General features: G+C 43.2%; 1 protein-coding gene across 7 annotated transcripts in view; it reads left to right on the top strand.

Moving 5' to 3' along the window:
- Positions 1 to 292: 292 nt before the first annotated feature.
- eml6 (EMAP like 6) overlaps positions 293 to 25,933 on the top strand; it is a 192,328-nt gene continuing 166,687 nt past the window's right edge. For all 7 annotated transcript variants that reach the window (XM_033025217.1, XM_033025216.1, XM_033025214.1 and 4 more), the window contains exon 1: positions 293 to 719. In XM_033025217.1, coding sequence (XP_032881108.1) covers positions 523 to 719 — 197 coding nt within the window. In that variant the 5' untranslated portion in view covers positions 293 to 522. The remainder of the gene's footprint in view (positions 720 to 25,933) is intronic.

Here is a 25,933-nt window from a genome sequence, read left to right as displayed (position 1 = left end):
CTGAAATGGCGGAGTAGACTAGATGGGGCTGAACGGCCTAATTCTGCGCCTATCGCTTATGATGTTACTCCGGCGTTTGGAGCCTGTCTGTCTTCAGCAACGAGGGGAAGAAGCCAACGGTCGTCCACGCGCGCCGAACGCTGGCGGAGCGCATGCGCCCACGTCTCTCCCTCCCTCGCTCCCTCTCTCGCTCGCTCAGTCGCTCGCGGGCGTCAACCGCCGTTGTGCGTCGTTACTAAGCCCCTCGCGCCTCCTGGTAACGAGCGCGCGCAGCGCAGCGCTGCTCTGTCCTTCAATAGCGGCCGCTTGCTTGCTGCAGCATCCCCCTCATATCGCTGCTGCTGCTTAATATGCCTCTGACAGTGGCAATTTTGAGTTAACGAGTGTATATATAAATGTTTTAATTATTTTTTTTAAAACGGTCCCCACCACCACACCTGTTCTTGCAAGCGTTTATTTGGAGCAGCCCTCCCCCCAGGGCGCTTGAGAGGGACGGGAGTAACAAATCAGGAAGAAAAGGAAATGGCTGATAGAACTGCACCGAAATGCCAGCTGCGGTTAGAATGGGTTTATGGTTACCGAGGTCACCAATGCCGGAATAATTTATACTACACCGCTGCCAAGGAGGTGGTCTACTTCGTTGCTGGAGTGGGAATTGTGTACAACACCAGAGAACACACACAGAAATTTTTTCTTGGCCACAACGATGACATTATCAGGTAGTGTACATGAATAGGGATGAAATGTGACACTTCACAAAATATGACAGTTTGCAAAAATAAATATAAAGATTGGGATAGTTAACAAAATCAGCAGCTTAATATTTTTCTACAACGTGCATAGAGACTAGTCATGCAGATTAGCATTGTGTTTTTATAAGATGATAAATGTATGAATTTAGAGCACTGTTTGACGATTTGTATGTATCTTTGTGCATGAACCCATGTATTATAAATGCTTTTGTTATTATTAACTAATACATTTAATATAATTTAGATCTTTCCCATGTAGAAATTGATTTTAAGTTCATATCTTATATTTGCAGCAGCTTTTCGATGTTAATTTACAAGGGAATTCAGACGCAGAGATATTGTAGGTTTTGCCTGTAGTTTCATTACAACTTGTCGAATCAAATTCCAGTCCGATAAATATATTTTATTTTGTATTGGAAATAAGCGGAATTAAAGATTCGGTATTATAAAACGGGATGGTGAACGTAATTGTTGTAGAATGCAATATCCATTTTTTTAAAATCGAAAGCTAAACAAAACTATGTTACAGGAAGGTGTCCTTATCATGTAGAAATAAATTCCTGCAAATAAATTTTGTCCTGAGCCAAATCTGTATTCCCAGTACTGCCGTTGCTGTAGTCAATACAGCGACAATGTCCGGTGGAACACATTGCGAGGCTTTTTTTGAGAAAAAAATGGGTACTGTTGTCAATTTTTGGAATTTGTATACTATAATTAAGGTAAGATATTTTAATAGCCGTGAAAGTTAATTCTAATTCATCCATTTTTTGCCGTTGTAATTTCACTATTATACACTTGTCAGTTCCCTTGGGGAATAAGTGAAACATGGTGATTTGTGGATCTTTAAATGTAAAATGTTATCTTGAAATTGACACGTTGTAATCAACAGATGAGGAAATGCAACAAAACGGAGTTCAAAATGCTGCAACCAATGTTATCTGCCTGCCTCCTACATCATTTGGCCTTCGAGCAATTGTTCCAAAATTTAAAAGTAATGCTTTATAAAATGTTAATTGTTTAAATAAAGCACTGTGTGCCAATGAAATAGCAAATGAATTATTCTTTATACTGCACTGTTTCTTGAAAATTTGCAGTGATTTTATGAAGTTGAGTTATTTTTTTAATTGTTGATTTCAACAGCTTGAAATTGTACATCAAGCTGAAATATACTTGGCTTTATCTAGCATATGGAGCTGTTGTTTTGTAGTTTGTGTGTGTGTGTGTGGGGGGGGGGGGGGATAATGGTTGCGAAAAATAAGTATTGAATAGCTGTATTATTCATAATATCAGTTTTCAAAACCATTATCTTCATTTGGAATATTACTTGTTTGGATATTAGGCAATACTGCACTTAACACTTGTCAAAAAATATTTTTTAATATATGCTATCAACTAGAGGGTAAAATGAACGAATCTGTCACCATAGCAACATGAATGGCGTCCTGCAAATGTTTTGGGACAATGTCATGTTCAGTTAAAAAAAAAAAGATAATTAGGATTACAGCAATTGACTCTGTGCACTTTCTATTCTTTTACTATTTTGTAAATGGGTCAGTGAAAGCCGATACCCTTCACAATTTGGAATTTAGTCTCATATCTTTGAATTCTAGGCTGAATGGTTTAGAAGTTCATTACCTTCAGATTTCAAGACATCAAGTAGTGTGACTTTTGAAATTAACCGTGTGTTCCTTCAGCAAGATCCTCGTACTGTCATAATTCACTTCCCATTTCCAATTTAAGTATTTCTTCTACCCATCAAGATGTTTGCATTTATTTTGCAGAAACATGAGGTTAATATGCCATGCAATTGTGGCATTTGTGTTTTTAAAATAAATTTAAGAAAATATCAAAAAAGTTGCAGATGCTGGAAATCTGAAATAAAACAAAAGGTTGGGAACATTTGGCAGGACAGCCAGGATCTGTGAGGTGGGGGGGGGGGGGGGGTGGGGGCAGTTAATGTTTCACATCTATGAACCCTCATTAGAACTGGGAAAAGTAGAGCACAGAAACAAGCACTTTGGCTGACCTTCTAAACTAGTCCCATTTTCCTGCATTTTTACCCATTAAGTGGCAAATTACATACCAGTACAAATACATCATTCCCTGAAAATATCGTCACGGGTAGAAAGGGTGGTGAAGACGTCGTTTTGCATGTTGGCTGCCTTTAGTCAGGGCTGATTCCAAGTACCTGTCCAACTATCTTAAATATTATTATTATGCTTTCCTCTGGCAGCTTGTTCGTATGCATTGCTCTGTTACCCCTCGCATACCTTTTTCGATTTTTTTCGCAAATCACTTTAAACCTATGTCCAACTTTTGATTCACTTTCCTGTTCCCTCATGATTTTATTCATTCCTATAATAGCATGCCTCCATTCAAGGAATAAAGTACTCGACTGCCTGGCTTCTCCCAATAACTTGGGGTTTTGAGTTCTGGCAACATTCCTATAAGTTTGTGAAGGCACTTTCAAGGAATGATGTATTTGCACTCCTTGGACTCCCTGTTCTACTCCTCCAGGGCCCTACCATTCACTGTGATGATCCTAGAATGACTTCCCAAAATTCAACATACTCATAGGAATACAAAATGGAAACAGGCCCTTCTGAACAACTTGCCCATGCCTATCAAGAGGCCCCGTCTACAATAGACCCACCAGCCTGTATTTCTAAACATTTCTTATCTAGGTATCTGTCCAAATGCCTTTAAAAAAAAAAATCTTATAGTACCTGCCTCAACTACCACCTTTGGCAGCTTGTTTTAAATACCCACCACCCATTGTATGGAAAAAGTAGCAGTTCAGGTTCCTATTCAATATTTCCCCTCTCACCTTAAATCTATGTCTTCTGGTTTTTGATTCCCCTACTATGGGTAAAAGACTGCATTTACCCTATCTATTCCACTCATGATCTTGTACAGCTCAACAAGATCACCCCTCAGCCTCCTGTGCTCCAAGGAATAGTCCTAGCCTGCACAACTCTCCCTCTAGCTAAGGCCCTGTAAATCTTCTCTGCACTCCTTACAGCTTAAGGGCCCGTCCCACTTGCATGTTATTGCGTGCGTTTGGCACGACCAAACGGAAGCGGAGTTCCCGCGAAGTTCGCGCTAAGTACGAGCCAAGTTCGCGCGTGACGTCATTTGCGTCATGCTTACCAATCAGCTGGGCAGGAGGCGGGCCGACTGAATTTGGGCGTCGCGCGGCATCGGGCGGTGATGTCATCACGCAACGCCACACCGGGCGGTGACATCATCGCGCAGCGCTAGGCGTACGCCGTTAAGATGCTGCGTACGACCGCAATGCGCCTGCGTGCCGACAGGCCGTTGGCGCGTGAAGATTTCGGCCACTCAGAATTTCGGTGCCCCGCGCAATGTTGGGACCAGCCCCGCACAACTCCGCGCTTCTAAGTGGTACCGGCCCCGCCCGGCCATACGGTGCCCGTACGCCTCAAGCAACCACGAGGTCGCGTAATTTGCAAGCCAAGGTCGCGTAAGTGGGACAGGCCCTTTAACAACATCCTTCCTATAGCAGGGTGACCAAAACTGAACACGATACTCCAGATGTAGCCTCATCAATGTCTTGTACAACTGTAACGCAACATCCTAACTTCTATGTTCAATACGCTGACTAATGAAGGCCAATGTACTGAAAGCCTCTTGACCACCTTATCTACCTGTGACATCACTTCCAACAAACTATGTACCTGCACTCCTTGATTCCTCTGCTCCACAACACTCTCCAGGGCCCTGCCATTCACTGTGAAGGTTCTGCCTTGGTTTGACCTCTTAGAATGCAATACCTTGCACTTATTTACATTAAACTCCATTAACTATTCCTCAGCCCACTTGCCCAAATGATGAAGATGCTGCTGTAATTTTTGATAACTGTCTTCACTATCCACAGTACATCGACTTTAGTGAAATCTCGAAACCAGCTAATCATGCCTTCCACATTAGCATCTGCACTTATTAATAACCCTGCACTTATTAGAATTGAACGCCATTTGCCATTCCTCGTCGCACTTTCCTAGTTGATCAAGTTTCTGCTGTAATTATTGGTAATCTTGTTCATTGTCTACCATACCTGTTATTTTAGCGCCATTTGCAAACTTATTAACCATGCTTCGTACATTCTCATCCAAATTGCATAAATGATAGGTCCAACACCAATCCCTGTGGCACAACACATGTCACAGGCCTCCAGACCAAAACATTTTTTTCCAGCATCACCCACTGCTTCTTGTCATTACATATCTAATTAGCTAGCTTTCTCTGAATCCCACTGGAATCTAACTTTGCAGGCTAGACTACTAACATTCTCTTCCACCTGGTGGAACTTATCCTCGCCGTCAGCAACTTTGCTTTTGACTCATCTCACTTTCCACAAGTTAAAGCTATAGCCATGGACACTCACATGGGCACAAACCATGCCTACCTTTTTGTTGGTTATGTCGAACGAGTCCTTGTTCCAAATGTCCACTGGCACAATCCCCCCCACTCTTTCTCCGACTACATCGATGACTGCCTCGGAACCTCCCAATTTCTGTCTTCGCTGCATTTGACCCTAAGACAAGGCTTTCCATTCTAGGACATCTGAGATAATCTCTTTCTTTGGTAAACTTAGTTTCTCTTGTTATACATTGTAGATGTATCCCTCACCTGCATCTCCTCCACGTCTCGTAATTCTGATCTGTCTCCCTCTCAACGGAAACGGAACAAGGATAGAGATCTCCTGGTCCTCATTCTTCACTCCACTGGCCTCTGCATCCAACACATTATTCTACGATATTTCTGCCATCTCCAACAGGATCCCACCACTAGTTACATATTGTTATCCCCACCCCTTTACGCCTTCCATAGAGATCGCTCCCTGCGCAACTCGGTTCACTCATCCCTTCACACCCAAGCCACACCCTCCCCGGTACTTTCTAGTGCAACCACAGGATATGCCACGCCTGTCCCTATACATCAACCCTCACATCACACTAATGTTGGCAAATGGAATTTAATAATGACATGTGATATGTTTTGAGAAATAAAATATGGATAGGAGATTCACAATAAATGTAAGGGTACCAAGAAATGTTGATGAACAGAGAGACAAGGGGTCCAAATCCATAGTACCCGGAACCACTCAGATTTTGCACCATTTTTTGCACTTCTCAAAAAAAATTCGGATCAAGCTCCTAAGACAGGAGTTGCCGCATGCAAAGGCATGCTGACTGTCCCTAATTAACCCATTGTTTTCTAAATGGGAGTAAAATTGTAATTTGAAGAATCTTCTCTAGTAGCTTCCCTACCACTGATGTGAGGCCTATAATTCTCTGGATTCTCTCTACTTCCTCTCTACTTCCCTTCTTAAACTGTCCTCTGGGACTTCTCCTATGGATATAGAAGGTGAAAAGATCTTTGTCAAGTCTCCAGGAATCTCCTCTCTTGTCTCTCTCAATAACTTGGGATAGATCTCATCTAACCCTGGGAATTTATCCATCATAATGCTCTTCAAGAGCCCAGACACCACCACTTTCTTAATACCAAACTGTCCTTGCATACTAATATTCTCCCCACTGATCTCACTGTCCTTTTTGAAAATAGATCCATAGTACTCATTTAGTACCTGCATTCATTCCCAGACTCCAAGCACAAATTCTCTCCTTTATCCTTGAGCTGTCCTACCATCTGTCTAGAGTTTAGAGATACAGCACGGAAACAGGCCCTTCGGCCCACCAGGTCCACGCCGACCAGTGATCCCCGCATATTAACACTCCTACACCCACTAGGGACAATTTTTACATTTACAAAGCTAATTAACCAAAATACCTGTACGTCTTTGGAATGTGGGAGGAAACCGAAATCTCAGAGAAAACCCTCGCAGGTCACAGGGAGAACGCACAAACTCTGTGCAGACAAGCACCCGTAGTTGGGATCGAACCAGGGTCTCCGGCGCTGCATTCGCTGTAAGGCAGCCACTCTACCTCTGCGCCACTGTGCCGCTCTGTTTTTAATGCATGGATAAAAAGCGTTGGGATTTTCTTTAATTTGACTCTCTTAAGCCATTTCGTGGCCCCTTTTCATCTTTCTAATAGCTCACGTGTTCTTTCCACCTTGCTCTGTATTCCTCAAAGACCCTGTCTGATCTTATCTTCATTAACCTTGCATACGCTTTCGTTGTCTTTTTGACCAAATTTAAAATCTCTTTAGTTATGCAAGGTTCCCTTACTCCGCCATCCTTACCGCGCTTCCTTACTGGAATATGCAAATCCTGAACTTTGATTAATTGGCCTTTAAACAACACCCTCGTGTCAGATGTGGGGCTGCCGAATAACAACTGCTCCCAGTGCACCCGCCCGAGTTCCTGCCAAATAAAGTTGTAATTTTCCTTAGTCCAATTTAGTACTTTCCTGTAAGGTCCGGACTTCTTCCTATTCAAGACAATCTTGTGATCAATATCCCCAAAATGCTCTTCCACTGAGATACCAGTCACCAGGCTAGGCTAATTTCCAAATCAAGTCCAGTATGTTTTATTTTAGGGTTGAGCTTCAATCTGAAGCTTGCTAAATTACATAAATTAAATTTCCATCTGCAGTACGTGACTTTATTAAGTTGTGGCTAGAAAATCGCCTATAATGATTTAATTAGTCAATGACACCACCAACTAATTGTTGATATGTTGGTGGGGAGAACTTAGGTACTAATGACCATAATTGTATTAGTTTCAAGATAGTTATGGAAAATGATGAGTGGTTCTCGTCGAAAACCTAAATTGGGGAAAGATGAATTTTGATGACAAGAGACGGGAACTCTCAAATGCTGGTAGAGGTTGTTTATATGTAAAAGGATGTCTGGTAAGTGGGAGGCTTTCAAAAGAGATTTAAAAAAAGCTCAAAGTAAACATGTTCCTGTTAGAGTGAAGGGCAAGGCTGGTAAGACAAGGGAACCTCGGTTGATGAAGGTTATTAAGGGACTGTGGGAGGGTGGAGTGGAGAGGGGGTATATGTTAGGTATAGTCAACTGGGCTCAAGTCAGTCTGATTATATGAGGGATGTTGGTCTACATTTAAAAAGGGAATTAGTAGGACAAATGGGGAACATGCGATCCACCTGCCAGATAAGATAAATAATCCTAAAAGATCCTAAACATTTATTAGGAATGACACCCTTAAAGATCAGTGTAGTGAACTATATGTGGAACATCAGGAAATGAGCGGTCATAAATGAATACTACGTGTCTGTATTTAGCATGGAGAAAGACATGGAAGCTAATGAATTCAGGAGAGGGAATGGTGATATCATGGAGCATATCAACATTACAAAGGATGAGGTGTTGGATGTCTTGAAAAGTATAAAGGTGCATAACTGCATGGGGCCAGACCAGACGTATTCTCGGGCACTGTACGAAGCAAGGGAAGAAATTGCTATAACCTTTGCAGAGAATTTTGTACCTTTGTTATCTACCAATGAAATATTGGAAGACTAATACTAATAGCTAATGTTGTGCCTTCATTTGAAAAGGGCAGCCTGGCTGCTAGGAAACTACAGGCTGGTGAGCCTAAAGGGGCTGTCCCACTTGAGTGACCTAATTGGCGAGTTTAGAAGAGTTAAAAAAAAATGACATGTTGCAGACCTCCTTCGACTATGTAGAAGACCTCATTCGACCTCCTTTGGCTAAGTTGAAGCCAAGATTCGACAAGCTACGACTAACTTCAGAAAAATTGGACACCGAATAGTGGAGAGTGAAGACGACCTCCTTCGACCTCCCTTCGACTATGATGAAGACTATCTAAGACTACCTTCGACTACCCTCGATTACTTATGACTAACATGCCAACCTACTACGACCTACTACGACTAAACCTATGACTAAAAAAAGTATCTATTTTTTTTCCATGGCGACCTTTTTTTACTCGGGGGCATTTTTTAACATATTGAAAAAAACGTTGCGACCTAGCTGAGGCCTCGAGTACGCAGAGACCACACTCGAGCATGAAGGAGAGTTACGAAGAGCTCCTACGACCTCGTGTCGATCATGCTGCGAGTATGAGTCCAGGGCAAACTCGCCAGAACTCGCGGATTAGGTCGCCCAAGTGGGACAGCCCCTTTACAACAGTAGTGGGAATGTTTTTTTGGAAGAGACTCGCTGGAACAGGACTTATTTGCATTTGTAAATGCAAAGACTCTTTGTGCGTCAAGCACAAGGTGAAGCTTTGTGTGTGGGAAATTGTGTCCCATGAATGTGTATTTTTTGAAGAGGTAATAGATAAAATTGACAAGGGCAGAGCAGTAGATGTTGCCTATATGATCTTCAGCAATACTCTTTGAAGAGGTCTCGAGTGGTAGGCAAATCTGAAAAATCAGATCAGATGAGTCAAGGTTATTTTTCAAATTGGAATCCTTTGACAAGTGGTGTGTTGCAAGGATCATTGTTGGCTCTTTGGTTGTTTGTCATGTAAGTAAACAATGTGGATAACAATATAGATGGCATGATAAGTAACTTTGCAGATTACAGCAAAATTTGTATTTTAATCATAATCATAACAGTACTGTATGAGCCAAGTATGTTATGCAACATACGAGGAATTTGATTTGCCATACCAATACCAATAAAAAGCAACAAGCCACTCAAATATTTTTTTAACATGAATATCCACCACAGTGGATCCCCCACATCCCTCACTGTGATGGAAGACAAAAAAAGTTAAATCTTCTTCCCTTTGTTGGGGCACTCGAACTTTCCGTTGTCGGGCGATCTTGGCTGGCGGTCAAGCCCTCTGCATCTGGGCAATCAAGCTCCCGCATCATGGGGGGATCTCAGCTCACCCGTGCCAGGTGATCGGACCCCGGGTCGGGGCTAGTCGAGCCTTCTGTGACTTTGGAGCTTCTCAACATCAGTCTCTACCTGATGTTGAAATCCTCAGTTGGAGCGTCGATCCCAAGCAAGGGATCGCAGGCTCCGATGGTAAGTCCACGGCCCCGCGTTGGGGCTCAAAGTCAGTCTCGAGCAAGGCCACCAGCTCCATGATGTTAGGCTGCAGAATGACCGGAGATACAATCCGGAAAACAATCGCATCTCCGGCAAGGTAAGAAATTGAAAAAGGTTTTCCCCGAACTCCCTCCCTTCCCCCCCCCCTCCCCCCCCCCCCGACCCCCACATAAAACAAACCAGAGAACATTAACACATACTTTTTAAAACACAACAAAAAAGACAAAAAGACAGACAGACTGTTGGCGAGGCTGCCATCACTGATGGCACCACCAATATAGTTCAAGGATAATGGCCAATTACAAAGATTATCTAAAGCTTGAGGTTGTCTCAACTGGGAAAGGGAACAAGGTAATGACAGATGGAATTTAACTGACAAATGCAAAGTGATGGATTTTGGGAAGTTAAGAGAGGGCAGGATTTGTATAGTGAATGAGGAATGTTATTGAACAGAGACCTTGGGAGTATGTAACAGGCATAGAGTTCCCCTGGTCTTTACACTTTGCCCCATCAGCCTTTGCATCCAACACATCATTCCCTGAGATTTCTGCCACCTTCAGCATGATCCTACCACTAGTCACACCCTCCCATCCCCATGCCTCTGTAGATAGTTTTCTACAGACCGCTCCCTCCGCAACTCCTTGGTTCACTTATTCCTTCCTACTCAAATTACCCCCTCTCCAGGTACCTTCCTCTGCAGCTGCAGATGTACACATGTCCCTCTAACTCCATCGCTTCCATCCACAGGCCCTAGCAATCCTGCCAGGTGGGATGAAGGCTAACATGCATCTCTTTAACCTCGTCCATTGCATTGAGTGCTTCTGATGTGGCCTCTTTTACATCAGCGAGACCAAGTGCACGCTAGGTGACTGCTTCGCCAAACACAAACGTTTGGTCCACCAAGGCTTGCTGGATCTCCTAGTTATCTACCATTTCTCATTCCCACGCAGTCCTGGGTTGCCTCTTTTACCAGAATGAAGCCACATGCAAACTGGAGGCACAGCAACTTACATTCTGCTTGTGTAGCTTACAACCTAATGGTATGAACATTGATTTCTCTAATGTTAGGTAACTAACCTACATAAACCCTTTCTTCCCACCCTGCCCCCCACCTCCCTTTCCCTGTGCCCCACCTGGATGTACCAATTTCTCCCCTTCCCACTCCCCATCCATCTATATTCCTTCCTTTTGGATACAATTCCCACCTCTTCTATCCTCATCTCACATTCTCACATTTTTTGCCTTTTCATCTCTGGTTTTTGTTCAATCATCTACATATCAAAAGACCCCCTAATCTGTCTCTGGTCCCCCCCCCCCACCCCTTTTCATCACCACAAATCCATCTGAAGAAGGGTCCCGACCCAAAATGTTCTCCAGGTATGCTGCCTAACCCACTGAGTTACTCCAGCATTTTGTGTCTTTTATTTGTAAACCAGAATCTGCATTTTCTTGTATCTACAAGTACATCGTTCCCTGAATGGTGAGGAAGGCATAAGGTTCGCTTGCCGGCTGTGACATTGTGTATAAGACTTGGAATGTCATGTTACAGCTGTACAAAATTTTGGTTAGGCCACACTTTGAATATTATGTGCAGTTCTGGTCACTACTCTATAGCCCACACTATAGGAAGGATGTGATTAAGCTTGAGAGAGCGCAGAAAAGATTCACAATGATGTTGCCTGGTTTGGAATGCTTAAGTAATTAGGACAGATTGAATAGGCTAGGTCTGTTTTCTCTAGAGGGAAGAAGGCTGAGAGGTGACATGAGAAAGGTATTTAAAATTGAGAGCCATAGATAAGGTAGATAGCCAGTGTTTATTTCCCATAAGATAGACAAAAATGCTGGAGTAACTCAGCAAGTCAAGCAGCATTTCTGGAGAAGAGGAATAGGTAACGTTTTGAGTTGAGACCCTTCTTCAGACTGGACTTCCCCTAATACGGCTGTATAAAATTAGAAGGTACAGATTTAGCTGAGAGGGAAGTTTTAAGAGATCTGATGGTTAAATATTTCACACAATAGTAGATTGCTGGAATAAGCTCACAGAGTAGTAGTGGAGGCAGGAACAATAGCAATGGAGGCATTGTGACAAGTAGTTAAATGAACAGGACATAGAAGGATATGGAATTATTGCAGGCAAGTAGGATTAGTACAGAAAAATACGATCAGCATCATCAGATCAGGTGGGCCAAAGGACTGGGTTCTATGCTGTTTAACAATGACTCGCAACTTCAGGAACAGTGTCCTAAAATACAGCGCTACTTCCTACATATCTTCTATCTCCCTCTCCAGCTCACCGCCATCTCTGAAACTTCATTTTTCCAAGTTGTTGGCCTCCTTTTCCAACAATCAAGAATAGATGGAAAAATGAAAAAAGAAAAATGTGCAGATGTTTAGTTAGGCCACACTTTGAATATTATGTACAGTTCTGGTGCAGTACAAATCTGAAGTAGTTTAGTTTATTATTGTTATGTGTACCAAGGCACAGTGAAAATCTTTAGTTTGCGTACGATCCTGTAAAAAAAAAAGACTAAATAAATACAATCAAGCGGTCCACAGTGCACAGATAAAGGGTAGCACATATAGTGCAAAGATATAACATTGATGTTCGATAAAGTCCGATTTAAAGATAGTTCAAAGTTCTCCAATGAGGTGGATGGAAGGTGAGGAGCGCACTCTAGCTGATGAGAGAATGGTTCAGTTGCCTGATAACAGCAGGGAAGGAACAGTTCCTCAATCTGAAAGTATACATTTTCAAACTTCTATACTTCTTGCCTAATTGAGAGAAGAGGGGTGAGACTGGCCCTTGACTATGCTGCTGGTCTTGCCAAGGTAGCATGATGTGTAGATAAAGTCAGTGGAAGGGAGGCTGGTTTGTGTGATAATCTGAGCTATGTCCACAACTCTCTGCAATTGTTAGCAGTCTGGGATGGAGCTGTTCCCAAACCAGGCGGTGATGCATCCTGATAAGATGCTTTCGACCTGTAGAAGTTGCTGAGGGTTGTTGGGGAGATGCCGAACTTCCTATGGAAGTAGAGGCATTGGTGTACTTTTTTGGCCCTAATTTTGAAGTGGCTGGATAAATTTGCCCAGGACAAATAATTATGATATTTATTCCTAGGAACATAAAGCTTTTGTTCATCTCTACTTCGGTGCCACCAATGCCGACTATGGTGTGTGTTCTGGTTCACTTCCTGAAGTTAATCACAATCTCATTTGTCTTGCTAACATTGAGGGAGAGATGGTTGTCTTGCCGCCAAGTTACAAGGTTCTTAATCTCCTTTCTGTACTCAATCTCATCGTTATTTGATATCCATCCCACTATGGTGTTGTCATCTATAAACTTGTAGATTAAGTTGGATTTGTATTTGGTTGCACAATTGTAGGTGTATATGGAGTATACAAAGGGGGCTGAGAACCCATTATTGCAAGGCCCCATTGTTGAGAGTTATCATAGAGAACTAGACTAAGTGGGACCAGTTGGGTCCAATGTTCACACGAGAGGGCTGGTCTCCCAACGCAATATTCCACCTCTCCACCGATTCCAATATTGCTGGCCAGTGGGGGGAGGGGGCACTTTCTGGAGCGCTAGTATGGGTGTTGAGGGCCAAAGGGACTGGTTTCCAGAGGGCTAGTATGGAAATTGTGGGCTGAATGGATTCTTGGGCTGGCATCTCAGTCACTCAGGTCTAGTGGGCTGGCAGCTCAGTCACTCAGGCCTGGTGGGCTGGCAGCTCAGAAACTGCCAGAAATTCTGCCCAAAACAGGTGAGAGACTGTGAGAGAGAGAAGGGGGAGAGAGGGTGGAGAATCAATTTTAGCCATTTTTCATCTTTTTCTGCAGATCACAGCAATGAAGGAGGAAAGTCTATCCTTGCCTGGATCTCACAGGGAGCAAATGAAGGGAGGGAGAAAAATTCTGGGGTGAGGTTTAATACTTGCAGGGGGAATACTTACTGATTGGCCGAAGGGACTCCTGGGCTAGTACAGGCCTGATGGGCCAAAGGGGCTCTTTAAAAACAATCTGAGTAAAATCTCAGTGAAAGGCACTTTTTCTGGACTTTTCCTGGCCTGGCAAAATGCTCCTCCTGGGCTAATACGGGCATTTTGGGCAAAAGCGACTGGTTTCTCAGGCTAATAGAGGCCTCGTGGGCTGAAATTAGTGGTTTCAGGCAGGCCAAACAACTCATTTCATTTCCATTGCATTGCAGTTTCAAGCACAGGGAAGGCCGAATAGCTCATTGCATTTTCATTTCACTTCCATTGCCATTGCAGTTTCAAGCACAGGGCAGGCCAAGCCAAACAGCTGATTGCGTTTTCACTTAACTTCCATTGCCATTGCACTTTCAAGCACAGGGCAGGCTCAAGCCAAACAGCTGATTGCATTTTCACTTCATTTCCATTACCATTGCACTTTCAAGCACAGGGCAGGCTCGCCAAACAGCTGATTGCATTTTCACTTCATTTCCATTGACATTGCATTTTCAAGCACAGGGCAGGCTCAAGCCAAACAGCTCATTGCATTTTCACTACATTTCCATTGCCATTGTAGTTTCAAGCACAGGGCAGGCTAAACAACTCATTTCATTTTCATTAAGGGCTAACAAATCATTTATTCAAGTACATTGCATACTCACAGGGTTCTACTATTTCCCAGCTCAGACAGAGAGTTGTGACCTCTCCCTCGCCATCTTGCAGACAGACTGAGCCATGCCCGCACTTCCGGGTTTTATAGTCCCTCCCTCCTCCCACCGGAAGGGGCGTGACCTTCGTGGCGGTGATTGACAGGAGAGAGAATCTCAAGAATTTTTAAACACTAATAAGTCTTTTATTTTTAATCGATGGGAAAAATCCTCGGAGCCTGCGAAGCGGAGGATGACTGAGTAAGATGGCCAGAAAATCACAGCCATATGTGGTAGCATTTTTTCTAAAATCAAAGCACAGCGCAAACAGGAAGTGGTCAAGATGACACTTTTAATTATATAGATGATTTGTCCTACCCTCGCTGATTATGGTCTTTGGGCAAGGAAGTCAAGGATCCAGCAGAGGGGAGTACTGACTCCAAGTTACATAGGTTTGGAGATGAGCTTGGTTGGGATAATGGTATTGAAAGTAGAGCAGATAGTCTGACGTACATGTCTTCCTAATCCTAGTGTTCCAGGGATGAGTGTAGGGCCAGGGAGATGGCCTGTTGTGGTAGTAGGCAAATTGCAGTGCATCAAGGCACAATATAGTGGATACAACAGATTAATTAGTACATATGGGAAAAGGAATTGTTAACATTTCAGGTGGAATGGATCTTCATCAAATGTTGAATATATTGGGAGAACAAAGCCATTCTCTGTGAACTTGCATCAGCTCCATCTCTGTAATATATGTCTGAAATTGAGCTGGGCTTTTCCCAAAATTGGTGAATGATATAGCGCTAAGAAGGGCTTCATATTACAAATCCATGTCATCACTAAGATTATTAATTTCCATCTCATAACATCTCCCAACTCTATCCATCTTAATCACCTGTTGTAATCTTCATTCATACCTATGTTTCTTCTAGACTTGACTCCTTGCCTGCCTCCCTCATTCTACTCTCCAACTTGAACTCATTAATGTGTATTTCTTATCCATAAGCCAATGTTGATAATCAAATACAAGGCTAATGATTAAGCAATAGCGGCATTTTTTAATTCACCAATCCCTTTGTAACTTGTAAATCTCAAACTCTGCAATGTTATTGAGCCTTGTGATCTTCGGAGGTACCCATGCTGCCCAGTTCTTCATGGTTCTTCTTGGTATTTTTTTGGTAAATGATTTGGATGAGAATGCAAAATGTTTTTTGGTAAAGTTAGTCATTACAGATATGATGCTCAGTTTCTATCATGTACAGATAGAGGTTTCAAATATATTTTATTGTCACATGTACCAATTACAGAACAGTGATATGCAAATTACCATACAGCCATACAAAAAGACACACAACTACATAAAAATTAACATAAACATCCACCACAGCAGATTCCCCACATTCCTCACTGTGATGGAAGGCAAAAAAGTCCAATCTTATTCCTCTTTATTCTCCCATGGTCGGGGCAGTCGAACCATCCGTCGGGACGATCAAAGTTCCCGCAGCCGGCGGTCGAAGCTCCCGCGTTGGGGCGATCTTAACTCCCGCATCAGAGAGATCGAACCTCCTGCGCCTTGGAGTTCCCGAAGTCGGTCTCTCACCAGAGACCGTGAGCTCCGTGATGTTAAGTTCGCAAGCACCCACAGTTAGAGCTCCGAGGTCGATCCAGGCGAAGGGATCGCGGGCTCCGCTATGTTAAAGTCTTGTAGGCACCCGCAATGGAGCTCTCAAAAGTCCGTCTCCAGCAAAGTCTGCCAACTCCTCAATGTTAGGCTGCATTGCGGACGGAGAAACGATACGGAAAAGAAAATTGCATCTCCGTCGAGGTAAGAGATTGGAAAACGTTTCCCCCAACCCCCTCCCCCACACCACATAAAACAAGCTAAATCTGTTGAGATTCTCTCTCCTGTCAATCACTCTATGAAGGCCACGCCCCTTCTGGTGGGAGGGGGAAGGGACTATAAAACCCAGAAATGTGGGCGTGGCTCAGTGTCTGCAAGATGAAAGAGGGAGAGGTCACGACTCGCTGTCATTAGTGGCCTTGCACCCTGCTTGAAATGGTATGAAATTGCACTTGAATTGCTATTCCTTCGGGTGGTTGTCATCTTAAAAGCTGGAAAACTATGGGCACGTAGAGAAATTAACCCAAAAGAAGACCCAAAATAAATACAGAAAATGTACAATTTTTTCAGAGAAAAAGCAGAAAAGCAAAAGGGATGAAAAGATGCCTCATCTCTCTGTTAAATTAATGTCCCTTATTTTTTTTAATTATTTTCGTTAGATCTATCTCCCACAGGAAGAAACATCTTCACATCCACCCTATCAATACCCCAAATAATCTTGTTTCAGCCAAGATACTTCTCTCTTTTCTAAACTCCAGTAAATACAAGCACATTTTGTTCAGTCTTTTCATCAAAGGAAAATTCACCTATCCACCTGTGACATTGGCTTGCTTTTCTCTCTATTTGCACACCTTGACCCGTAGGGCATGTCACAGAACACTACTTTTGCTTTTTTTTTGTATCTCTTTTATTTATATTCACGCCCTTCAACTGCCTCCATCAATACATCAGTTGCCACCATTACAACCCTAGCATTGTTCTTGCAGAGAGAGATCCGTTTTCCTATCATTTTGCTTATATACACTTATGACAGAAGATTACGGAGAGTCGGATTGTCAAGGAAGACTCTCTCTAACTTCTACAGGTGCACAGTCGAGAGCATGCTGACCGGTTGCATCGTGGCTTGGTTCGGCAATTTGAGCGCCCTGGAGAGGAAAAGACTACAAAAAGTAGTAAACACTGCCCAGTCCATCATCGGCTCTGACCTTCCTTCCATCGAGGGGATTTATCGCAGTCGCTGCCTCAAAAAGGCTGGCAGTATCATCAAAGACCCACACCATCCTGGCCACACACTCATCTCCCTGCTACCTTCAGGTAGAAGGTACAGGAGCCTGAAGACTGCAACAACCAGGTTCAGGAATAGCTACTTCCCCTCAGCCATCAGGCTATTAAACCTGGCTCGGGCAAAACTCTGATTATTAGCAACCACTTTCTGTTATTTGCACTACCAGTTTATTTATTCATGTGTGTATATATTTATATCATGGTATATGGACACATTTATCTGTTTTGTAGTAAATGCCTACTATTTTCTGTGTGCTTAAGCAAAGGAAGAATTTCATTGTCCTATACAGGGACACATGACAATAAACTCACTTGAACTTGATTTGCATCTTAAAATTAATTTGCTCTTTCTCTTTCCTGGTTCTGATAAAGTATCTTTGACCCGAAACATTAACTGTTTCCCAATCCACAGATGTTGACTGTGGGCAGAGAAATGAAGTTTGATCCAGTAAATATGAGTTTGGAGTTGCCCTTTGGATATAGATTGTAAGGTGAAAATATACAATTAATGACAGGGCATTTAACAGCATTGATGTATTGAGAAACCTTGGGGTGCAAGTCTACAGCTTCCTGAAAATAGCAAAGCAATTACATAGAATGGTAAAGAAAGAATACGGCATGCTTGCTTTCGTCAATTGGGGTACTGAGTGTAAAAGTCGGGAAGTTGTATTGCAGTAATATAAACAATTGGTTAAGCCATATTTGGAGTATTGTGTGCAGTTCTGGTCACTGCATTGCAGGAAGGATGTGGAGGATTTGGAGAGGATGCAGAAGAGGTTCACCTGGATGTTGTCTCAATTGCAGAGTATTAACTATAAGGACAGGTTGGTCAAACCTGGATCATTTTCTCTGGAGCACTGGAGGCTGAGGGAAGACCTGATAAAAGTTAATAACATTTTGAAAAGCATAAATTGAGTAGATGGTCTTTTTCCCAAGGTGCCAATGTCACCTAATAGGTTTATGTTGAGAGGGAGATAGTTTAAAGGAGATATGATAGTCTTTTTTTGTTGTTGTACAGATTGGTAGATATCTTGAATGTACTATCAGGAGGTGTGGCAGAAATAGATACAATCATGACATTTGAGTGGCATTTAGATAGGCACATGAAAGTGCAGGATGGAGGATGAGCCTGTTCCTATGCTGTACTATTTTATGTATGCAAGGCAATTAAGCTCAAACTTTTGCTTCAATCTCCTGGATTTTCCATCCACTTTCTGATCATTAAGAATCAACATTGTTTCTTGGCCCCTACGGATGGGCAACTCAACCAAAACATCTAGAAGACTTTGATGCTCACCATATGCCTTGGTCTTGGAATGTTTCCTCCCAAATCTTTGACCTATTAACAATTGAAGATGATCAGCACTTTCCTGTTAAGAAGTGCAGAGATGGATTCAAACTGTGCTTGCAAGCTTCAGCTGGCGTTAACTATGAGGAAGTATATCGCGAGTCAAGAGTGTTTAATTGTCATATGTCCCAGATAGAACAATGAAATTCTTACTTGCCGCAGCACAACAGAATATCCAATCATAATAAATAATATAACAAAAACTCGGAAAAAAAAGAACAAACCATAACAGTGCAATAATAATAATAATAGTCTATTGTAGTTCATAGCAAAGATACTAGAGGAGCTCCTCTATAATCTTTGGTTCAAAGCTTATGAGGTTGTAGTGTTTAATAGCCTGATGGCTGTAGGGAAGAAGCTGTTCCTGAACCTGTTACAATTCTCGGGCTCCTGTACCTTCTTCCCGATGGCAGTGGTGAGATGAGTGTGTGGCCAGGATGGTGTGGGTCTTTGATGATGTTGGCTGTCTTTTTGAGGCAGCGACTACGATAGATTCCTTTGATGGTGGGGAGGTCAGAGCCGGTGATGGCCTGGGCAGTGATTACAAATTTTTGCTGTCTTATCTACTCCTGGACGTTCAAGTTGCCGAACCAGGCCACGATGCAACCAGTCAGTATGCTCTCTACTGTGCACCTGTAGAATTTCAACAGAATCCTCTTTGTCATACTGAATCTCCATAATCTTCTCAGGAAGTTGAGGCGCTGATGTGCTTTCTTTATGATTGCATCACTGTGCTGGGTCCAGGAAAGATCGTTAGAAATATGCACGCCCAGGAATTTGAAGTTTTTGACTCTCCACCATCATCCCATTGATGTAAACAGCATTGTGGGTCCTCAACCTTCCTCTTCCAAAGTCCACAATCAGTTCTTTGGTTTTACTGATATTGAGAGCTAGGTTGTTGTGCTGGCACCATATGGTCAGTCGGTTGATATCACTTCCATACTCCGATTCATCACCTTCTTTAATTTGTCCCACAACGGTGATATCGCCAGCGAACTTGAAAATGGAGTTTGCACTATGTCTGTCTACACAGTCATGACTATAGAGTGAGTACAGCAGGGGGCTGAGTACACAGCCTTGAGGTGCTCCCGTACTGATTATCACTGAGGATAAAGTGTTTCTGCCAATTCGAACAGCCTAAGGTCTGTGGATGAGGAAGTCGAGGATCCAATTGCAGAGGGATGCGCAGAGACCCAGTTTCATGAGTGTTGTAAACAGCTTGGAGGGGATGATGGTATTGAACGCCGATTTGCAGTCTATAAACAACAGCCTGACGTAAGTGTTTTTATTGGCAAAGTGGTCCAGTGCGGAGTGGAGAGCCAGTGAGATTGCATCCTCCGTGGACCTATTGTGACGGTAGGTGAACTGTAGTGAGTCGAGGTTCTTAATGAGGTAGTAGTTGATATGCCCCATAACCAACCTCTCAAAGCACTTCATGACCATGGACATTAATGCCACTGGTCGATAGTTGTTGAGGCACGTCACCTTACTCTTCTTGGACACCGGTATTATTGATGCCCTCAAAGCAGGAGGGAACCTCCGACCTCAGCAATGAGAGATTGAAAATGTCCGCAAAAACCCCTGCCAGTTGGTCTGCACAGGTTTTGAAAACTCGACCAGGTATACCATCAGGTCCAGGCACTTTCTGAGGGTTCACCCCCAGAAGGATCTTCTGACGTCGACCTCTGTGACTGTGACAGTAATACCATCATGGCGAATGGGGGCTCGGGAAGGCACATCAGTGTTGTCCTACAAAGCGTGCGTAGAATGCATTGAGCTTGTCAGCGAGTGATGCTTCGCTGTCGCTTGAGCTGCCTCGTAAGAGGTGATGGCATTCAAGCCCTGCCACAGTTGCCGAACATCTGCCCCATCCTCCAGCTTTGAGCGGAAGTCCCTTTTGGCCTTTTTGTTGGCCTTGTCAAGGTCATATCTGCACAATTGTTGTTTCTATCTTGCAATAATGTAGAAGAATTAGCACAAATTTGGGTGTTACTGCCGCCTGATCAAATAGCCATGGTTTAATTGCAGTTCATGATTTTGTTAATATTTCTCAGTGTTATTCATGTTGTAGTTGTTTTGCTAAAGTGCTGTTTAGTTCACTTTTCATTGGAGAATTTCCACTGACTTATTTCAGTGGCCAGTGTGAATGACAGGTGTTGTCGAAATTAAACTTAAAAAAAATATCGAGCAATATTCTGTTCTTTAAATAGTATAGATAGTAGGGATGCACTATGCATAGTCTTAATATAATATTGAATCCAGTATATTCAATAGTAGAAAAAAGACCTGAAATCGTGATTTCCATTAAAATGCTGATGATGGGGAATACAACAGTTAACTGCTCTCTGAAATATGGGGCAAAATGTATTTGATGCTCCTCTTTCCACCAGTACTGGCTGACCATATTGTTTCCAGCGGTTTCTGTTTCTACACTGTATTTCCAGCTTAGTTTTAGTTCCAAGATTTGAACATTTATGTTGAAGTCCCAGGAATTTCCCCTCGATAATAGCCAGTTTTGAATTTAGTGATCTGTCTTCCTGCTCATAATATAAAATGTTTTGGGACTTTCATAATTTGGCATGTCACGTCCCTTTTATGCCCCTTTCTGTTGAAAATTTTCACATATTCCCCACACTTCTCTACTCATGTAGGTCTGTCCCTGTTTTAAATTATGCCATAAGCCACTTTTTAAAAATCCAAGCTTCAATGTCCCTTGAAACCCATAATTTCTTGGACAGTTTAAAATGCAGCATGGGAACAGGCGATCCGGCCCATCCAGTCCATGCGATCATTGTTCATCTGTTCAGACAGATTCTATGCTATCCTACTTTCTCATCCACTCCCTACACATTTAGGGCAAGTTACAGAGGCCACTTAACCTACAAACCTACATATCTGTGATGTAGGAGGAAACTCCTACATAGTAAGAAGTAACTAGTTGGTAACTAGTAGAGTGGATAAGGGAGAACCAGTGGATGTGTTATAGCTGGACTTTCAGAAGGCTTTCGACAAGGTCCCACATAAGAGATTAGTATGCAAACTTAAAGCACACGATATTGGGGGTACATATGCCAGCAAGTGACTGATCCCAATATATTTTTGCCAGATCCTGACCTATATTGAAATCGGTCTACATGCAGCTCAGCTTAATGTCTGGTTTACCCATATCTTTCTAATATCTTTACATGGATGAAATTGTGACGAACAAAATGTTTTATCACTGACACTCTGTCGACTTCTCATGTTACATTATTAAAGATTAAATCCAATATCACCTTTCTCTTGCAGGATTATCTATATCCTAGCACAAAATATTCTCCTGGATGAATTTTAAAAATGCCTTTCTTGTTAAAATAATTCAGTTTAACGTTGCAAGTAGAAATTCCTGTAATTTATTTTTACACTTCTCTGCATGTCGATCTCTCACTGTAGTACACCACCAGTAATGAGATTACATCTTTTGTTTCTAAACTCCACCCATATGGCCCTGTGTAACAAAATCTTGGAGATTCTCCCTGTACTCTGTGGTTACAGTCCTTTTTTACATATCCCTTTTTGTCCTGCCTGAAGATTCTATACCTTGGAAGAATAAGTCACAGTCATAATCATATTATTATAATAATTTCATATCCCCATTATTTCACAAGCTTGCTTCTTAGACTCTGCATTAAGACAAGTGCAATCCTTCCTTAAGGGCCTGTCCCACTTAGGCGATTTATTTTAGGCAACTACAGGCGAATAGGCTGTCGCCACATGGTCGCCGGGGTGTCGCCTGTATGGTCGTGAGTAGTCTCCTCAGTCGCCCAAAGTCTCAGAGTTTTTCTGGTCACCGCTGGATTTTGAAATGTTCAAAAATTTTCGCCAGGTGATGTAGCTTGTCGCCGGTGCTGACTTTGGTGAATTCCATTGGTGACTACCTACTTCAACCGGCGACAGGTACCGGCGACTGAATTGTCTTAAGTTGTCTTCAGTCCGGTTCCGGTGGCACTGCACGTCGGCTGCCTTGCCTGCAGCACATTCGTTGTTTCGACTTTTTTTGTTTTTTTTAGTATGTCCAAAAGTATTTTCTAGTGTTTCTCTGTATGTCTTGTGTGGGGATTGTGTATAGGGGGAAACTGTTTTCAGGCACCTACCTCGACGGAGATGCAACTTTCTTCCTTGTCGCTTCTTCGCACCCCTCCTCGCGGCCTTACAGCTGGTTTGGTGCGGCCTTTTCCGAAGTCGGGCCCAGAGCTTCAGTGGCGGCGCAGCAGGGACTTTAACATTGCGGAGTGAGCGTCCCCTTGCCGGGGGTCGCCAGCGAAGTGCTTCGACCGCTGGCTGTGGGCCAACAACATATTGGAGCCTCGGTCTGTAGAGCTTCTACCGGCAGGCCTGGAGTGGACCTTCCATCGTGGAATGGGCGATCCCTCGCCGGGGGTCGCCGGAGAAGAGCTCCGATCGCCGGCCTGCGGCCTACAACATCTGGAAGCCCTGGTTTCCAGTAAGGAGGTGGCCGATTGGGAGCTCCGGGCCGCGGGGTGTGCTCGACCTGTCCCGACGTCGGCTTTCCGACCATCCCGACCAGAGGGCTTGAACATCGGGCCGTCCGAAGTGGCGACTATGGAGGGTCAGGGCCCCGACCACGGGTGAACAAGGGTGGAGGAGGAGGTCGGTCTGAACTATATTGCCTTCCACAACAGGGAAGAATGCTGTGGTGGATGGCTGTGTTGAATTATGTTGTGTATTGTGTCCTTTTTTAATTGTAACGGTACATGGTAAATTTATTTTACTGCACTAATGGTGCATGTGACAAATAAATTTGAACTTGAACTTGAGCTTGTCGCCGACAGGGTCGTAGCTTGTCGTAGCTTGACGTCGTCTCGGTGGTAGGTTGTTGTAGCTTGTCGTAGACATTGTCGTGGGGGGGGGGGGCCCAGTCGCCATTTTTTCGGAGACCTGCTACGACTATGACAGTCATCGGCAGTCGCCCTAAAAAATCGCCTAAGTGGGACAGGCCCTTTACATTTCTTTCTTCTGCTGTCCTTATACACTTGGTTATTCCTCATTCTCTTATTGTACTTAAGATGAAGACAATGAGTAAATTTGGTAAATTGCAGACATAATATGTGTAGTCTGGTGGATTAAGAGGTTGAAACGGAAACAAAAGCAGTTGACTGTTTCAGCTGCTGTAAACTGCAATTTCAGAGTCAAAGTGGAAGACAAAGAATGTGCACCGAAAACCCTGCTGCTGGAAGATCTCAGCAGGTAAAGGAGTGGCTGTGGAGTGAAAAGGTGAGAATCAACATTTCTGATCGAGATCCTGCATTGGAACTGATAGGAAAGAGGAAATATGGGGTGGCAGAGTTGTCTACTGCATTTGGCGTTCACAATGCTGCCTTCTTTACATTGGCAAAACATTTTATGGAGCACCTGTGCACTGTTCATAATGTCATCTAGTTGTGTGGCATTTTAACACTCCTCACTCTCACAGCAGCTTGTCTGTCCTCGGCCTTCTCCGTTGCTATGACGAGGTCAAACACATTAGAAGAACAGCACTCATTCCACTTGAGTGGCTTACAATCCAATCCACCCATCCACTGAGTGTTTTTCCTTTTTTCACCTCTTCCATTTGCTCCTTAACCCCCCACCTTGTTCCATCTGCTAAGCTTCCTTTGCCCATTATGTTTCACCTGTCACCTACCAGTCCCTATCCTATCACCCCCTTCCCTTCGCCCCATATGCTTCATACTACTAGGTATATCCCCCTCGGTCCTGGTGCATGGTCTCGACCTGAAATATCGATCTACACCTTTTGTCTCTATGGATCAAGAGTTCTTGGTTCTTGGTTTCTTGGTCCTCCAAAATATTCCAAATGGAATTTAAACTGGAGGTGGTGGAGGGAGGACTTAAGCCAGAAAGGGTTATTGGGAAGAAAGAGCTACTTTAAATTTAGTTGCATCTGGTTGGGTAACTATAGTAGTGTGGAGATTATTCCATGCTTTAATTGTGCGGGGGGAAAACGAATTGCTGTACACATCTGTCTTTGTAGCTGGGATCACAAATTGGATCGAATGCCCTCGTCTGCTCCTAATTGGTTTGGGTTTGGTCTTGTAATCTATGTCGAGCTGACCATTTAACATTTTGTAAAAACAGGTCAAGTGGTGAGCTTCACGTCTGTCTTGGAGAGGGTTCCACCCCAGAGAATTCAGAAGTTTGGTGACACTCGCTTCTCTCTCATAGGTGTTAGTAACAAATCGAGCTGCATGTCTTTGGACACGTTCGATGGAAGAAATGTTTTTATTTGTGTATGGGTCCTATGCTGCAACTGCGTAGTCCAAATGAGGTCTAACGAGGGTGAAGTATAGCTTCACCTTGACAGAAGTTGAACAATGATGAAAGTTGCGCCTCAGAAAGTTTAGGACACCTGTTGCTTTCACCGTTGCATGATGAGTCTGACCATTCCAACGCAGATCATTCTGCAATTTGATGCCAAGATACTTGGTTTGTTTGGATTCTTCAAGGGTGGCACCAAGTATATTGTAAGATGTTTCGCCTGGATTCCTCTTTCTGGTGACACGCATGATTTCACATTTGGAAGGGTTGAACTGCATGCCCCATTGTTGTGACCACTCAACCATAGTATCAAGATCCTTTTGGAGAGCATCTTCATCATCAGCTGACTTAATTGGATGGTACAGCAAACAATCATCAGCGAATAGCCTGGTTGTACTTGCGACTTTTTCATGGATGTCATTTATGTAAAGCAAAAATAGATGTGGGCCAAGTACTGTGTCCTGAGGTGTACCACTCAACACTGGATGCCAATTGGAGCTCTTTCCGTTCACACACACATGCTGAAGACGTTTTGTCAGGAAACTGGAAATCCATCGTTTCGTGTTGGAACGAATACCATAGAAGTCAAGCTTCCGAAGCAGTCTCTGGTGTGGGATGACATCAAATGCTTTAGAAAAGTCCAGCACAACTAAATCTGTGATGACGTTACTATCAAGTTAAGTGTTTAATTGGCATATGTACCAACAATGGAACAATGAAATTCTTAACTTGCAGCAGCATAACAGGCCTATAACACAGTACACATAGTGATTTCATGCAACCCAAGACAGTCAGTCCACATTTCATTGGTTAGTGTTGCTGGTCACGCTTTTTCAGACTCTTGTACCACCTTCCCAATGGTAAGAGTGAAATGAAAGCGTGCCCAGAGTGTTGTGGGTCTTTGTTGCTGCCTATTTGAAGCAATGCTTCCTATAGATCTGTTATATGGTGGGGAGGTCAGTGGATGGACCAGATGGTGGTCATCTCTTTTTGCCATCTCCTTCTTCCTGGGCATTTGAGTT

This window comes from Amblyraja radiata, chromosome 8 (assembly GCF_010909765.2).
Source record: "Amblyraja radiata isolate CabotCenter1 chromosome 8, sAmbRad1.1.pri, whole genome shotgun sequence".
Lineage (NCBI taxonomy): Eukaryota > Metazoa > Chordata > Chondrichthyes > Rajiformes > Rajidae > Amblyraja > Amblyraja radiata.
Note: the sequence above shows the minus strand (reverse complement) of the source record. Positions and strands in the feature narration are given on the sequence as shown.